General features: G+C 43.7%; 1 protein-coding gene across 1 annotated transcript in view; it reads left to right on the top strand.

Moving 5' to 3' along the window:
* The first annotated feature begins 1,070 nt into the window (after positions 1-1,070).
* LOC144089967 (cysteine-rich motor neuron 1 protein) overlaps positions 1,071-16,808 on the top strand; it is a 36,771-nt gene continuing 21,033 nt past the window's right edge. Inside the window, exons 1-6 of the mRNA XM_077621235.1 lie at positions 1,071-1,773; positions 6,329-6,487; positions 6,674-6,859; positions 10,533-10,775; positions 14,574-14,753; positions 16,087-16,290. Of these exons, the coding sequence (XP_077477361.1) occupies positions 1,470-1,773; positions 6,329-6,487; positions 6,674-6,859; positions 10,533-10,775; positions 14,574-14,753; positions 16,087-16,290 (1,276 nt within the window). The 5' untranslated portion in view covers positions 1,071-1,469. The remainder of the gene's footprint in view (positions 1,774-6,328; positions 6,488-6,673; positions 6,860-10,532; positions 10,776-14,573; positions 14,754-16,086; positions 16,291-16,808) is intronic.

Here is a 16,808-nt window from a genome sequence, read left to right as displayed (position 1 = left end):
CGTGAGGAAGGAGGTTGAGAGTTGTGGTTGTGTAGCAAAGGAGGTGTTAGATGAGTGCCATCGGCCATGTTTTCCTGGATCTTGTATTGGTTTTGGAATGGATTTGTCTACAGTCATTTGCATGACTTTGATAAACAACAACAAATCCTGGGTTCTGATATATTCATTCATTTTTAGAACCGTTTATCCTCATGAGGAATGTGGGGGGTGCTGGAGCCCATCCCAGTTGACTTCGGGCTGCAAGTGTCGGACACCCACAGTGAGGACCCACCTGGAATTGAACCCAGAACTGTGAGGCCAATGGGCTAACCACTCATATGCCTGGTTTCAATATATACTTTACTAAATAATTGTTAGATTCATGGCACAATTTCATAACTGTAATGGGAAATACAGCATAAAATAAAATGTGTTCCAAGTGTAGACTTGTGATAGGCCTAATTCATTCCTTCATAAAATTTAATCTAATCTAATATTCAGTACATTTTATTGTCAGAAGGGTTGGAGGTCTGCTGGAGCCCAGCCAATTATGGCAAGGGGGCGAGGGCACCCTGATTTGGTTGCTGGACTATCACAGGGCTGCTAGAGCCTATCCAATTATGACAAGGGGGCGGGGACACTCTGATTTGGTTTCCAGCCAATCGCATGGCACAGGTAGACGATCACCTGGTCAACACTAATGACTATTTACTGTGGTAAACTAACCTAGCATGTATGTTTTGGAGGATATGGGAGGAAACCAGAGTACCCAGGAAAAACCTGCACAACCATTGGAAGAATATCCAAACAGCAGGGATTGAACCCTCGATCACAGAACTGCGAGCCGGCTATGGTCCCCCACTGTTCCACCCCGAAAAATATCTGAAATTAAAAAGAATGGTTAGTCATTTAATGTGTCAAAAAATAAAATAGACCAAACATAAAACATTCAGTTTCTTAAATTATTTTGGGATTGAACACTCGATTTAACTCAGTCCCACTTAAGTACAGCGTGTATGTGCTTTTGCTACTGGTGTTTATTTCCTTAGCTCCTGAGTTCAGTGAAAGTTCCCGTCGAGCGTCACATTGCGCAAGAAACACGCGGTTGTCGGTCCACGGTCCTCCCTTCTGTTTGGCTCCACGTGACTGGTCGCTACCGGTGTCAATCAGTGGGAGGGGTGCACGGTGCGACGCTCATTTTCGAAATGCCTGCTGCGGCAATGTGGCTCTCACTTGGCGTCCTCGTGTGAGGCTGTCAGCAGGGCGAGCAAGCGGCTCCAAATCGGCCGTTCAAATTCACGTGTTTCATCACGAGACTCGAAGAACCGGCGTTTACACTGCGATCGTTCACCGTATAATTCGGATCCGAGTTCCATTTAGAGACACGGAGGACTTGAACCAAACTTTTCCCCTTTCTACTCGACTACTTCATCCTTGGGACTTCTTGAGCACACAAGATTTTTGGGGAGAACTTTTCTTTCTTTTTTTTGATGATGTTCACTAAGAAGTCCATTTGGCTTGTGGTTTTGTTGTGTTTGGTTCGGGCGCTGGAGGCTGACGATTGCACGCCGTGCCATCTCCGCACTTGTCCCGTCCAGGCGACGACGCGAGGCTGCGAGGGTGGTCGGAGCGTGGCCAGAGATCCGTGCGGCTGCTGCGACCACTGCGCCCGCCTGGAGTGGGAGCCATGCGGGGGGCCGGACTGGAGCCTCGGCTACTGTTCCCTGGGACTGACGTGCGCCTCGGTCAACTCCACTGGAGGCGCCCTCATCCCTGATATTGGGGTCTGTAAAGGTGAGTGCGTGCATCAGCTATCACTTTTATTTGGGTTTAACATGGCATATAGTTGATATTTTTTCAATTTGTGGGATGAAACTGGATGTATTTGTAACTTTTTGGGGTTTAATGAATTGCCGGTTGGTTTTCTATATGACGGGGGTCCAAACTATGGCCCAGACTGAGCAAATGATGAAAATATTATTGTTTACGTCCCGCACAAGAAGCTGAAGTTCATCCTTCACTGCAATTCTTAGATTTAACACGAGGTGGGGCTAGTCACTTAAACAGCGTCTCTCAATTAGGTGAGGGGGGAAAACCTGACAACATGCTGAAACTAAAGTTTATTTTTAGTAGTATATATATTTTTGGGGCATACATTCATTATTTAATTGGGGTTGTTCACTTTCCTTGACAGTTATAGACATCAAATCTGTTTTAACTTGGAAAGCTGGTATCGAGTCATGTCTAAGTGCCGTTGATGTCCAGTCAAAGTGAATTGGGCGTCTATCGTCGTCAATGGCAGCCAATCACTTTACAATACATTTTAAATCCCAATGTTTCTGTTAAATAGTGTGAATGGAGATGGGACTAAATTAGAAGCATTTCCATTGAAATGTCCTCATTCAGTGTGGCGTTTGGGTAACTATGTTCAAACTGGTCGATTCTTTTGTATCCACCATGTAAAAAGTATCAAAACTAGCAAAAGGCTTTTCTCTGAAGAACAAACAACCAGACCCTTCACCTGCACTCTGTCCAGCTGAAGAGGACTGACGGGTCTTGGTGGCGGTCTGCTTCTCTTGACCCTTTCCTTCAGTTGTCCTCTGCAAAGCTGGTGGAAGTCAAGGTTTCATCGAAATTAGTTGGGGTTCAAGGGTCACACGTGATTAGAGGATATATGTCATCTTTAAATGAGTAACTCTGGTGAGGCCAGCCGACCCAACGGCATCCTGATTGAGTTGTGGCTCCGGTCTCGTGGCTCCAGGCTTCTTGGAGCATGTTGCTGACCCTCAAATCACACACACACACATTCAGATTCAGGGTGTCAAACTCAATTTAGTTCACCAGCCACATTCAGCCAACTGGACCAAAGAAATGAACTTACTGGTCGCCATTGATGGATTGATGGATCATTTTTAAATTGGTTTTAGGAGAATACCCAGGCTCCATCCTGTTCAAAACTCAATTTCAGCAGATTTTGGGGCATTTCCATGTTAGATCCTGTTAGTTTTGGGGCATTTTAAGATTCATTGTTAACTGATTAGCTGCCATTGAAGGGGCTGTTTTGACAACAGGGGCCAAAACAATGATTGCAACTGTCGCTTGGAAATTGAATAAAGTGCACAACTCACAAAATTTGTGTTTTTTGGCGCCCAGGTAGAAAAAAATAAAAGCATTTCATTCTGTGTGCAGAGTGAATGACTTACAAAGACCCTGTGGGCCGGGTCGAACCCCTTTGCGGTCTGCTCCCGGCCCGCCGGCTGTACGTTTGACACCTACGATCTAGATGGGGGGTAAAACAACACCTCCCGGTGTCTTTTCAGGGGCCACAGTAGAAAGGCTCCTATAGTCTGATCCCAGATTTCCCTCCTTCAGCTCCAAAGGTCTTAAAGCGATTAGTCCAGCAATCAGGGGCAGGGGATAAATGTTTCCACTTTCTGATCCGCTTCTTTTGGTCTACCGGGTGGTCACGGTGTGTTTACGTGGACGGAACGCCAAAATGTTACAATACAAGCGTGACGCCTTCCTTTGGCTATAGTCTTATATCATTTGGACATGTTAGAATACAAAGTCCCGCAGTAAGACAGAACGCTGCCAATGAAATATGCTAAATATGAGCAGATAAGTGGCTGATTACGTGCTTGCCGAAGGGCCGGTAAACAGAAATGATGCAGTACGTCGCGGTAAAAAAATGTGGCTCGTAAAAGAGAATACTAGTTGAGATAAATTGTCTACACGGTGCGCCGACCAAATATGCAAACTATGCGAAAGAAATGTCGCCCCTTCCGTTTACATGCCATGTCTTGAGTATACAATCACATGCTTCAAAGGAAAGCCATTAGGACCTCCCGACTTATCTGTCTCTGCACGTCAGACAGGTGAAAATCATCCAGTCTTCACTGCTAAATGATTTCTCTAAAGATTTCAAATGTCCCTTCCAGGAATTTGCATAGTTTGTACCAGAACGCCCGCTTTTTCGCATGCCTGGCCTTCGCTCTTCCTCTAGTATTATCTAATGTTTCAAAGACTTCCTTTTTAGCTCCCTATCAGTCAGCGGGCCTCTAGAGGTCAGCTTTCTCATCCCAATTGTGGATGCCAAGACAAGCAGTCTGAGTGGCTGAGAGAGGCATCCCCTGGGATGAAGTCACGGGCCTTGGCTAGCGTTGTGCCAGGCAAGATTTCAGATAACCAGGTCAGACTAGACTGTGGTCAGGCAGGATTTGCTAAAACAATGTCCAGTCTTTCATCGACTGCTTGCCGTGTTGGGACCGGCCTCATTTTTGTCGTATGACAACAAAATTCCATTTTGTATTCGTACGATTTGCCCCTATTTTGAATGGGATTTTCAAGTCTATGGCTACAGGAAGGGTGTTTAGAAATGGGGTCTGCTATTTATTATGATATTACCTCACACGGTTTTCGTATCCATTGAAAAATCTGTCTGCAACAATCTTCGCACGTGTGTTTCTGGTGGAAATGAACAAAAGGTGGCTGCACTTTTACTCCTGTCCACTAGTTGACAGCAGTCGTGTTGACCAACTCGTGTTTCTTCCAATGAATCTGAAGCCAAAACACTAACACTTAAAGTTTTAACATTGGGGTCTACTTTAGTATTGTTGCACCTAAATTATGCTGCACAGTTCTGACTTAAATAAGTTATTTTTGTATTTTGGCCCCTGGAATACTCAAGCTAATGTTCTTTACTTTCGTGCTAAATGAGCTTTTATTACAATGTATGACTTTGTTCTCGTAATATTGACACATAAACATCCTAATATTTTGACAATTCTCTTCATCCAAAAGTTTTTCTTTCTTTATTGGACTTTTCTTGACTGGATGTTGCGTGAATGAGAAAACATTTGATTGGTCGTTCATCCGTCATCGCTGAAATCTTCTCTACGGCGCGAAAATTTAACACGGCCAGTCCAAACGAAGCTTAAGTGCCATAAAACAACACGTTTCCATGCAGAGGGGCACCTTTTTTACCTACCATTTCATAAGAAAACAAACCGCCATTGGCAGGAAAACCTGGGGATGGAAAATTGTTGAGATGATTTCAACCTGAACGGAAATCGGCTGGAGTATTTTAGGTTTATTTTATTGAAAAGGCTTCTTTTGTTGGCTGGCTGCGAGCGCTATTAGTAGCACATAGCAACTCAGGTGAAATAAAGGTAACGTCTCGCTCAATTCAAGGCTCTTTTGCGTCTGTCATCACTAACGAATCATCAACACGAGTTACCTGAACTCCGAAAAAAAACATTTTTGATGCTTACCTTTACAGCTAATTGTCCATTCATGAAAAATCAAAAGAATCCCTTTGATTCAATGTCTTAAAGGCCTCATTTTAAATGAGTCGTGCATTCTTCCAACCATTTGGAAGAACGCCAGAGGGTTAAAATAAGCTCCAATCATGATTCATGGAGGCTCTAATGAGGCATCGGAGCCACATGCTTGGGAAAGTGTCACACTTTGTCTCATCCTGTTTACTCTCTTGCCATTCTTGCTGATCTTTGACAACTATGAAGAAGGGTAATTTTCTGTATACACTCGGGTTTAGTCATGCATTCATAGCAAGGGAACCCTCTGGCTAATCCCGCATTTTTCGGCGTTTATTCAGAATTGGCTCCGTCGTTCTCGGCGTAGTATTGTGAAGACGGCTGTGTATCTCGCCCTGGCAAAGAACGGCGTCTGGTGTAATGAGTCTGGTGCTTTGCTGGCTTTGGTTCAAAGGAGGCAAGCATTCAAGGACTGTGGGCGCCCCATGCTGTGGAACAAAAGCTGGCCAATGGGCTCAATGGCTGGAGTAGCATGGCACAACAAGGAGGGAGGAGGAAGGCCAAGTCGGTCGGTACACAGTCACTTTGGTAACTTGTTGCAAGAGAGGCCACAAAGAAATGAGTCACAAGGCGACAGGTGCTGGGTTATCTTTGGCCTTGGATTCGTCCCACAAGTCCATAAGCGTAAATTGAAATACTGTGTCTGTAAAACATTGATAAGTGTATAAGAATCTGTTTTGTACGCACAAAAGTGGGCTTTTGGTCAGTTATTTAAAGCTGGTTGTGTTCATTTTACACAATGGTGTTTGCCATTGATTCCCTGTTCCAAGTTTGCCACGATTCTCAACCAATCCGGAGTCAGAATGCCATAAATGATTTAATGTTTGTCATATTTTGATTCTAATCTCGTAATATTACAATGTATAACTTATTTTCCGTGGCACAGTGGTTGGGAAACATGCTGGAAACATGCCAAGGCATACTATAACAATAGTAAACTCAATTTGAAAATAAAAAAAAATGCAAAAGGGAAATGTAAGGAATGGAAAAAAGCTCATTTTTATTTGCTCTTCCAGTACTTCCACAGCATCCAGAGGCCGGCCTAGAAGACGAACGATGCCCCCTGATGACGGGCTGCGACATAACAGAAGACCAGTGCGTCTGTGATGCCAGACACACCTGCCTGGGATCTTTCTCTTACCCGGACCAGGAGACCTGCACCAAGGCCCATTCAGGTGAGCCGCCCTCTTTCTTTCCTCCAAGCAGATGTTCGCCAGCATAAAAGTTTAGGAGGTCCTAATCCTCAACAGATGCCGTTGGGATCTGAGTCACGCTAGTTAAATATTGGAGCGATGACACACACGGTAAGACTTGTGCTTTCTTGTGACTCATCCGCGACTCTCGCGCTCCTCCCGTGGCAGGGGTCCACCCCGAGGGTCGGAAGCAGGAGCCCAGGGAAAGGCAGGGCCAGAAGTACGTGGGACCCTCCGACCCGGCCTGCGTCTTCTCCGGGTGTAACCTGACCGCCGACGGCTGCCTGTGCGAGTCTCAGAGCTGCGATCGTCATTTCGCATTCATTAACCGCAGCCAGTGCCAGGAAGCCGCAGGTAAGCTTCAGCGCCACCTGGTAAACAAGCGCAGCAGTTGTTCGGAGTATTTTAGTACGCAAATGAGGGGTGGGAAACTCTGGATACTTGTATTATGATGTTAGTGTTCTTCGACGCCCAATTATGTACAATTTTATTGTGTGAACAGAAGCCGTCTTGTTTTTGAAACCAATTCAGATCAAGTACAAACAAACCTATTTTTTTATTCTGGCAGATAGTTAACAGTAGTCAAGCGGTTGCTTGTTCCCCCAGGAAGTACTGTTCATCAAAAGCACCATTATTAAAAGCTGTAGTGACAATGAAAGCACTTTTATGCCAAATCCCAACGGATGACACTTTCAATTCACACCAGTGAAAAGCGTAAACAACATTTGTCAACAGCTTATGACACACTTTTGTGGCCTCTCATTAAGACGCTTCCTCTTAGCTCCGCCACAGTTTAAAACTTAAGGGTCGGTCACCCGGACAGTTTTGTGTGTTCCGTTAAAAGTCAAATTTTATCAAATGAGCTCCAAAATCAATACAAAACATTGACAAATTTAGAAATACTATTGTATCTCTACTTACAAAATGGATTCATTCCTAACTTGGATTTTTCGTAAGTAGGGACTCACATTATATGTAAAATCTTTAATTTGTTCCAGCCCCTTCACAATACTACCCCTGAAACTGTTGGAAAATTAATAAAGGAAACTAAATTACTACAAGTCGCACTTGACTATTAGGCCTAGCCAAACTATGAAAAGAGAGTGCGACTTATAGTCCGGAAAATACAATAATTAATTTTAGCCTTAGACAAACAATCACATTTCTCTTTTTGTTGCCGCCTCGCGTACTTTATATCTCTCAACTCTCTTGTTTTTCGTCTGGTTTATAAATGATTACCGACGTAATGTGGGTGCAAACATTTGATCCGAGGCAACGTGGCGAGACGTGGCAGACACTCCCTCATGTCCGGGACTAAAGAGGATGTGATAAGTGTCAGGAGAGGAGGGGGTGCTGGAAAACAGTGGAAGATAGGAAATCACATGTGAAGCCAAACATTTTGATGAGGTTTTTCTGTCAGGCTTTTTGCTTAGAAAGGGTGGTGTTGGCTAATTTTACACTCAAGGAGAGTTTATGTGTAATGTGTGATAAGGCCTCCGACTGCCATTTGGAAGGAATTCCCCTCCTTTTTCTTGCCGATATGAATAAGAACAAACAATGTTTGAAGGCCTTTTACAAGTGGTGGCATATGATAATAGAGCTTTATAAGTCTGTCACAGATAGCATTCCGAGAAAATATATAAATATACGGTCCAGTGTGGTTTTGCCAATGGAAGATAACACTCATACAATCAATGCTATGCAAGAATAGATTCATGAATATTTGAATTTTTAAATAGTGGTGTCCAAATTACTGGCTAGTTTTTATTATCATGCAGTAAATGATTTAAATATCATTGGATAGGGACCACAAAAGAATCCTAAATTCAGCCTACATTCTGTTGCAATTCTCAGGTCAGACACTAGATGGATGTCGTCATTTTAACAGTGCCTGACCATTATTTTTTTCAATGTAGGAGACTATAAAATTTTGGTTTACATAAATACATTTACATTTTAAAAAAATCCAATCAAGAAACTTTATATGCATCTTATATTTTTAGAAAAATAGCAGGTTTAAGGAGATTATTTGCTTTTGTGGGCCGCACAAAATGTTGCGTCTGGCCCGATTTGGAACCTCTGCCGATAGTTTGACACCAGTGTCAAAAAATGCAGTGGATGTAGGAACCATTTTAAATGAACATATTTCCATACTCTCCTTGAGACGCAAATTAAAAGGTGAAGTTTCTAGAATCAAAAGTGCAGATTGAAACCCCTGGCGGGCCAGTTCTGGCCCACGGGCCACGGTTTACGCCATTGTTTTCCATTGGCCTCACTCACAGAAAACAATGGTGGTTCTCGGCGGGCAGGGAGCCAGGACCCCGTAGTTTTACACCAGAGAAGACCTGTTGTGTCCCCTTTGTGGTGGAAACTTTGTTAAACCTTCGAATCGAGCAAAAAGCGGCGTTGGGCAGCTGGACTGAGACGGCTTTGTTCTCCGCTGACTCGCTTCCAAAGTCAGTTGGTGAACAGAACTCGCATTGTGCGCTTTTTCCATGAGTAAACGGAGGCTGTCAACACAAGTCTCCTCTGCCTGGCTCAAGCGCTACGGTTCGGGGAAAGACTACTCGCCTTGTGCCCCGGTCGAGCGTAGCAAAAAAAAATTTTTTTTTTAGAAAGGAGATGTTTTCCTTTCTTCAATGAGCTGCCAAACATACGCGTTGTTGACAAAAGAGCTTCTTGTGTTCTAATGGAGCTATTTTCTTCTCTTTCTACCTTTTTCTGATTCATTTTTTGTGCGCAGGCTTTTGAGTTGGGGTCGGTTTTATTTTAATGTCCGTGATTATATTCTGGCCTGAGATTTTTTTGGGGGGGGGGGGGGGTGACCACGCGGCAAACAAAAGCACACAATGTCATTTCAGCCAAGAGGCTTAATCAAGCGTACCGAATCGGGCCTTTTGTGCCAGCGCAAACTGGAGTGCGCGCGCCATTATAATACAAAAAATGGTTCTAATTAGAGCCATCCATGCTCAGTGAGAAAACACAAATGGCACAAAATCCATTCACCGTTGACTTTGCCCATCCTCTTTTGTGTTTGAAAATAAGAAAATGATATTAATTAGACCTGCAGGCGACAGGCAATTTTGCAAATGGGTTCTATTTATTCTGTTCATTTCAATGACAATGGCCTGTCTGACAGCTGCTTTTCCCAGTGCACTCTCACCCCGATCGTTATCAGCGTGAAAGCCTCATTAACGTTCTCTAAAATGCGGGTGCCAAACTAGCGGCCCGGGGACCAAATCGGACCAAACCTTATCTATTGCCCTGTTTTTTCCCAGGTTTCCTTCAAAGTAAGTAGAGGTGTACTTTATATGTAAATTCTCTAACCTGTAAAATTGCTTGATGAAGTGACTGACAATTAGAGTCTGTGCTCCCATTCCCGCCCTCTGCCAGCCCCCCGTATACATTACCTTAGCGCTAGGAACCAGAATAGATGCAATATGCCTTTAGTCGGGTAATCCAATCTCGGAAAGGTGGATTCTGTTCTCGTACAATGTTGCTACAGAGAGGCCTTCCACTCTGCTTTTCCTGAACACCCTCCAAAGTACTTTGCCCAGATTTGCCGTGGTCCTGCACCCTAACAAGGGATATCGCAGTTATTATGTTGGCTCTAGCGAATGTATAGTGCAAAGCATGCCAAGCGGCGTTGGGAGAAATAGAAAAGCTCTTTTCAGGGCTTGTTTGGATTGTGATCGAGTCCCGTCACGCATCTAAGACCTCGTCGGCAGGGTTCGCCAGGGCCTCGTCGCGTCTTAAGAGGTGCCCTCGTTTTTTTGACGGGATGCCGTAAAGCTGTCACAAGGTGATCCGATGACTGTGTGCGGGGTTTGTGTTGGACGGCGGCGCGAGCTCGGGTTTTAAGACGTAATACGAGTCGCGACTGAATATAACGCGCCGCACATTTGCGACCAATATGTTAGGCTAGGACAAAGAAATCCTGCACCCACTGCTGACCTTTGCGGAAAATTTAGAGACCGTCAATTTTTTTTTGTTCATGCATTCTTACACGTGCCATTGTTTGTTTCAGAAGAGCTCAGGTGCGCCGGCGTTACCTGTCCAGCTCTCCCAGCATCCTCTTGCCCGAAAGGCTCGGTCTTGACCAAGAGTTACACGCCCCCTGATGGGTGCTGCCCCTCCATCCCGCCCCGTTGCACCTGCGACTTCGAGGCCTGCCACCAGCCCAGATGCCCGAGCGGACAGCGTGCCGTGCCGCTCAGCAAGGCCAGCGGACGGCCTGGAGACTGCTGCCACGTCTTTGAGTGCCAGAAAGGTGAGTCCACCCTACCACACATGGCACAGGCGGTGAAAGATTGAAGTCGTTAGCGCGTCAGACTCGCAGTTCTAAGATTGAGGGTTCAATTCCAGGTTCGGACCTTCCTGTGTGGAGTTTGCATGTTCTCCCCAGACTTTGGTTTTCCGCCCGGTACTCCGGCTTCTTCCCACATCCCAAAAACATGCAGTTTAGGCTCTAAATTGCCCTTGAGTGTGATTGGTTGTCCGTTATATAACGACTCTAAACTCATAATTTTCCCCCCAAAATTTCCCCCAAATATTACTTCAATGCCCTAAGTAGTTTGATGCTGACCAACAATTTCAGACTTTGAAACCAAGCATCTTCTGGTTAACGTAATGTAAAAATAACCAACAAAACAACTTTGAAAATGTCCATTTTCATCCTGCAATATCGATTCTAGAATCAATAAAAATCATGAAATACAGCATTTCCTGATGTCGGTCCATCCTAAAAATGCTGTAATCAGTTTTTTTTAGGAAAAGTGCCAAAGATGAATGAGTCAAGGCATGTGATATTTTTCTTCTTATGCTCATCCAGGAAGCAAAATAGTGGTATTGGGTAACTTCCTCTGAGACTTTCCTGCTGTTTGCGTAGGCCCGTGGAAGCTCGGCATCACAACTCTGGAAACTAGAATTCAAGTCCTAAATCGATTGGCGATTCAGGCCCCGAGAGTGCCGACGAGTCTGCGCCAATGCTTTGTTTACTCTGCACTCTCGACAAATATTCGCTGTTTTACCAACAGAACAAATTCCCATTCTGCCTCTTCCACATGTATAAACGAGCGCCGTGTCGTGGAATTAATGGACTTAACAAGGCCAGTGACCAGAAAATTGCTTGGGCTATGAATTTGTTCAACAGAAGTGCAGTGTCAAAGGGTTCCTGTCTGGTCACACGTCCACAGGGAAAAGGTTCAACAGTTCATTGATGGGAATGCTTTTTATGTGCTCCATTCTGCCAGGCGGGAGGGTAATCGAGTCCGGCAGGCTGGCGTGGGCTGAATGGCCCTGGCGGGGGCCGTGGGATCAGTGTTTTGATAACAAGTGTCTGCTGCTCTTTGGGTGTAAGGCTTGATGCCTTTTGTGCAACCTCTACTGTTTGCTCGCCATGCATGCCTGCGTGTCGTGATGCAAAGTTCAGTGGACGCTGACTGAGGACAGACACCAAAACTTGCTGTCATTCCTTATAAATTGAGTCCTTTTTTTTAGCGATAGCCTGAGTGAACTCGCAAATGTTTTTGTGTCATTTTAAGCAATCAACGATTAGAGATTTTTAGACACTAATTCAGTCATAGCATCCAAAAATAAACGTTCAAGACTCAAACGGATCCATAACTATTGAAATTGTACAGGAATAAATAATTTAGGTAACGGTGTGGATCTTTGGATCGTTGTTTTGCTTTTTTGTTAACTACGTCAACTAGTCCGCATGTTAACCGTCTAACCCACATGCGTCAAAGGGGCGGACCGGGGGCCAAATCTGGCCCGCCGCATCATTTTGTGTGGCCCGGGAAAGTAAATCATGAGTGCCGACTTTCTGTTTTAGGATCAAATTAAAATGAAGAGTGCAGATGTATATTAAATTTCCTGATTTCCCCCCTTTTAAATCAATAATTGTAATTTTGTAATATTTTTTTTCTGTGTTTTAGTTCAAAAATCATTTTGTAAAATCTAAAAATATATTTAAAAAAGCTAAAATAAACATTGTTTTAGATCTATAAAAAACTGAATATTCAGGGCTTTTAATCAATTTATTTTTAAAAATCCAAATATTATATCTAAAATGGTCCGGCCCACATGAAATCGAGTTGACGTTAACGCGGCCCACGAACCAACCCGAGTCTGACACCCTTGGTCTAACCGGTATATTTTACTGCATCGGCCATTTTTGCAGTCTTCACTCAAATGTTTTTCTCAAAACAACAGAGTAATTAGCAGTTGGACGACTTCCTTCTACGTCAAAGTTGTCAACCTCCGTTTGATTCGCAGGTTACGTAATTGCCAACTGGATCTCAAGTTGGGCGGACTTGTTTATTTTGGGCCTAAAAAGTTAACTGACTTGCAGCCAGTGACAGTGCTAGACTATCAGAAATGTTACATTCATTGAGAGAATTGCTACGATTCTCTTTTCAAATCCACCGTTAGTTGTCAAGCTACTATAACATCTCAATCAGGTCAAGGGTGGAGAATCCAACCTTTGTCCGGGCCCCCCCAAAAAAACAAGCTCAAACTGAGCTCCATGACAGCAATATGCACAGTGAGCTCACCCTCGTTGCTCAACACCAACGTAAAGTTCCGGAAAATATGCGTTGTCTCCAACATCTACACCCAAAGCTGAGCACACGGGATACGGAACATAATTGTCAAATCCCAGCGCTCCTAACAGAAACAAACAGAATCATAACTTACTTCATACGCCGCCCTGTTTGGCATTTTCCATCCAATCACACCCGCTCCTCTTTCCAGCCAACAATGGTCGGTTGACAAGTCTGAAAACAGGTGGGACGCGGTGTCACCGCAGACCCAGATAAATGGCGGCCAAGTGGTACAAACCCTGGGCTGAGTGGGCAATGGAAACATGCATGTCATTCTGACGATGGACCCAATGTGACAATTAGAGAATGGTGTGTTTCATTCACGTCTCTGGCATGTCCTCGGTCCTCCAAAGTTCCTTGTGGCTACCCGGGGTTTCTTTTAAAGTCATGACTGAATCCGATAGAATGGATTTATTTATTTTCTTTGTAAAAATAGAACAGAAAAACTGCAAAAAAACGATGGTAATCCCATTTCGTCCTTGGCCAGCTACCGACTGACATCACGTTTTTTTTACGATCTTGTATCATGAACGGTAATTGCTATGTCGTCGCTTCAGATCTTACACTACCAACGTCATTGGGGAATTCTTCAATCCCACTTTTGGGAGCATGACATTCACATTTAAATACTTAGTTTTACAAGTGTGGTGTAACAAAGAAGACATTTGATTGACTCCACCTGCCAGAAATCCACTTTCTGCCAAAACCTCAAGACCGCTTTTGTTTCCTTTTGCGCTGCACGGCATGCGGCTGACAATTTTCACAGTTTGGGAGATCCGTATTAAAGTCCTCCTCATCACCTTGGATTCATTGTCTAAGAAACTCAACCGCGACCCACGCGGTTAACCTCAGTCGTTAATGTGTCCCTTTAGAACGAGTCGTTTCAGGAAAAACGCCAACCGAGGACAATCAATCGTTGTGGAATAGCGTGATGGTGATTTAAGAAAATAATAAAAGGCTTTTATCATAACACCAAGAAAAAAAATCTTCACTGCTGGCTTGCTATTTTAAGGGAAATAAAGTATCACTATCAATAGGTTTTACTCACGAAACCCATGATTGAATCTTGTCCAAGTGTAATAAAAAAGGATCAAGTCTTGCACAGACAGACCTTGAACTGTTGAAATTGTACAATAAAAATAATTGATTTAACGGTTTTCTTCTGCATAGATGAAACCAAGTGACATAATCGAAGCTAAGGATTCAGACAGAGGGCTTATGAGTCAGAGGAAAACAGTAATAGAGACTTTATCACTTCGTCAAAGCAGTCTTCAGTCCAATGATTGGAATACTTAGCACCTTAAATGTGCTAATTTTACTCAGTTCAGCACTTGGGTGTCTAAAACAAAATCCTAACCCATCAAGTTGAAACTATGGAATTCAGTGAAGTACCCATTGAGGTGATAGTGGCTAGACTTTTCAGGTTAATTCCATTTTTCAACATTTTTTTTCCCTCCCTTCAGTGTCCCCAAAGTGTGTCCATAACGGAAAGGAGTTCTCCGATGGGGAAGTGTACCGCATGGACCCTTGTTGGCTATGCCAGTGTCGGGGCGGAATCTCCTTCTGCTCCAAGGCGGAGTGCGCTGAGCTCGACTGTGACAACTTTTACATTCCTGAGGGCGAGTGCTGCCCGGTTTGCATAGGTACGTTTTTTTGATAGAATGCACGATTTACAAAAGTTTCCTTCAGACCTTCTTCCGACCGGTTAGTCACTCAAAATACGACGTTAGACATCCAATCAAGTCCTTTGAAATCCTGGAGACACCATTTATAACTCTTATGTCAAACATAAAGGCATTTTTTGAGGGCCACTAAAATGAAATTCACCTTTCTGACTAAAATGTGTAATTTGTTACCAAGCCAAGTTTTAAAAAGAACTACCGAATTTTGCTGTTTAATATACCTGGGTATATTAAATGATTTTTATTAAATACAAACACTGGAGCTTTTCAGATATCAGAACTGGGCCCACAATTGAAATATTATTTAGGAATATAGCCATATTTTACTCACCAAAAATCCTTTTTAACTGTACACAATATCCATCCTCCTTTCTTCCTTCTTTTCTATCACCATCGAAGCTAATGATGAAAGATTTGTATGGTGTTCATGGGGGCATAATTATAGATACTTAAATTCATTAAAATTCCAAGTCAGACTTTATTCAGCAGTAAGTAGTTTTAATCTGAGCAGTCAGTAGTTTTAGTCTGCAAAACGTTGATGCACCCCGTCATGGCATAAAGAGTGCGTAGTGGATCGTACCTTCCCGTTTGTGCGCCATTTAATATACCCGGGTATGTTAAATGGGGGGTATATTAAACAGCAAAATACGGTACGTTCATTTCGCATAACAAAAAAAGACTTGAAGAGGGTCGAACTCTAAAGGAAATGTTACTTGGGAAAGAAAAATGAAACAGAAATATCCCCAAAGAGTTTATTGTGCTGCCAATAAGTTGTGTAACAAAAGCAAAGACTTACTTTGATTAAATAAAATATGTATTCCAAGCAAGCGTAAAAAAAACCTTCAAACTGTCACCAAAATTCCCGAATAAGACGATATGAACGCCACATCTCTTGGCTTTGTAGTCCAACTCCAGGCGGCCTTCACGTCCTGGCGAGGATTTTACGAGCGTTACCCCCAGCGGGTCGAAACCATGTCAGGGACGCGGGATGAAACGGACTCATTCCGAGGCCCGGTCCCAGTCAAATCCATTCATAAGTCAGGAACTTAAGTCATCCAAATCCGACAGCGTCTTCTTCATGGCTTTTGGTGTCTGGCCAGTTTCCTTTCCTTATTAGCTCCCCCTTGGAGTATCAAATTCCCGGCTCAGGCTCCCACTAGGGGCACGCAACGTACGTTGGTTTTAAATTCATTCCAAGGTCGCCAAAGCAAACAAGCGCATAAATCTGAAGAAGTTTTTAATTTTTTTTCTTTTTTTATGATCCTTACTCCATTTCTCCATTCTTTCCCCTCAGATGTGGAGCTGCTGTCGGTGGACAGCACAAAAGCTAGTTGCTGGGTCACCAACAAACTGCGAGCCCACGAGGAACAGTGGAAGGAGGACGACTGCACCTTCTGCCAGTGCGTGGACGGCGAGCCGCACTGCACGGCCATGGCCTGCAAGCAGAGCTGCCAGAATCCCGTGAAGATACCGGGAGAGTGTTGCCCTTTTTGCGAAGGTATATAGGCCCACCTTTCACCTCAATGTCATCCGACCTCTGCCGATATTTACCGTCTTTTTCGTACTATAAGGCGCAACTTCATTTTTCTCAAAAGCTACCAGTGCTCCTTATATATGGAGCAATATTGCTTAATCATTTGGTCGCCCCGGTGAATATAATTTTGAGAGCTGGTTTCAACAGTAGATATTTAGATATTAAACTCTCTCTCTCATGAATATAATTTTGAGAGCTGGTTTCAACAGTAAACTCTCTGTCATGTTTGAACCCGTGCGACCAAACGTCCGGGCGACCAAACGTCCGGGCGACCAAACGTCCGGGCGACCAAACGTCCGGGCGACCAAACATCCGAGAACCGCCCCTTATAGTGCGGAAAATACGGTAAGCTCATGTCAGGTTTACAAACATGAAGCCTCAGCGTATTAACTGTTTAAAATCTTCTTTTTTTCCCGTATTCTTTCCACATACAAAATTTACCCTGAGGAAAAAGGACATTTAATTTAAATAAAATAATTACC

Source organism: Stigmatopora argus, chromosome 15 (genome assembly GCF_051989625.1).
Source record: "Stigmatopora argus isolate UIUO_Sarg chromosome 15, RoL_Sarg_1.0, whole genome shotgun sequence".
Lineage (NCBI taxonomy): Eukaryota > Metazoa > Chordata > Actinopteri > Syngnathiformes > Syngnathidae > Stigmatopora > Stigmatopora argus.
Note: the sequence above shows the minus strand (reverse complement) of the source record. Positions and strands in the feature narration are given on the sequence as shown.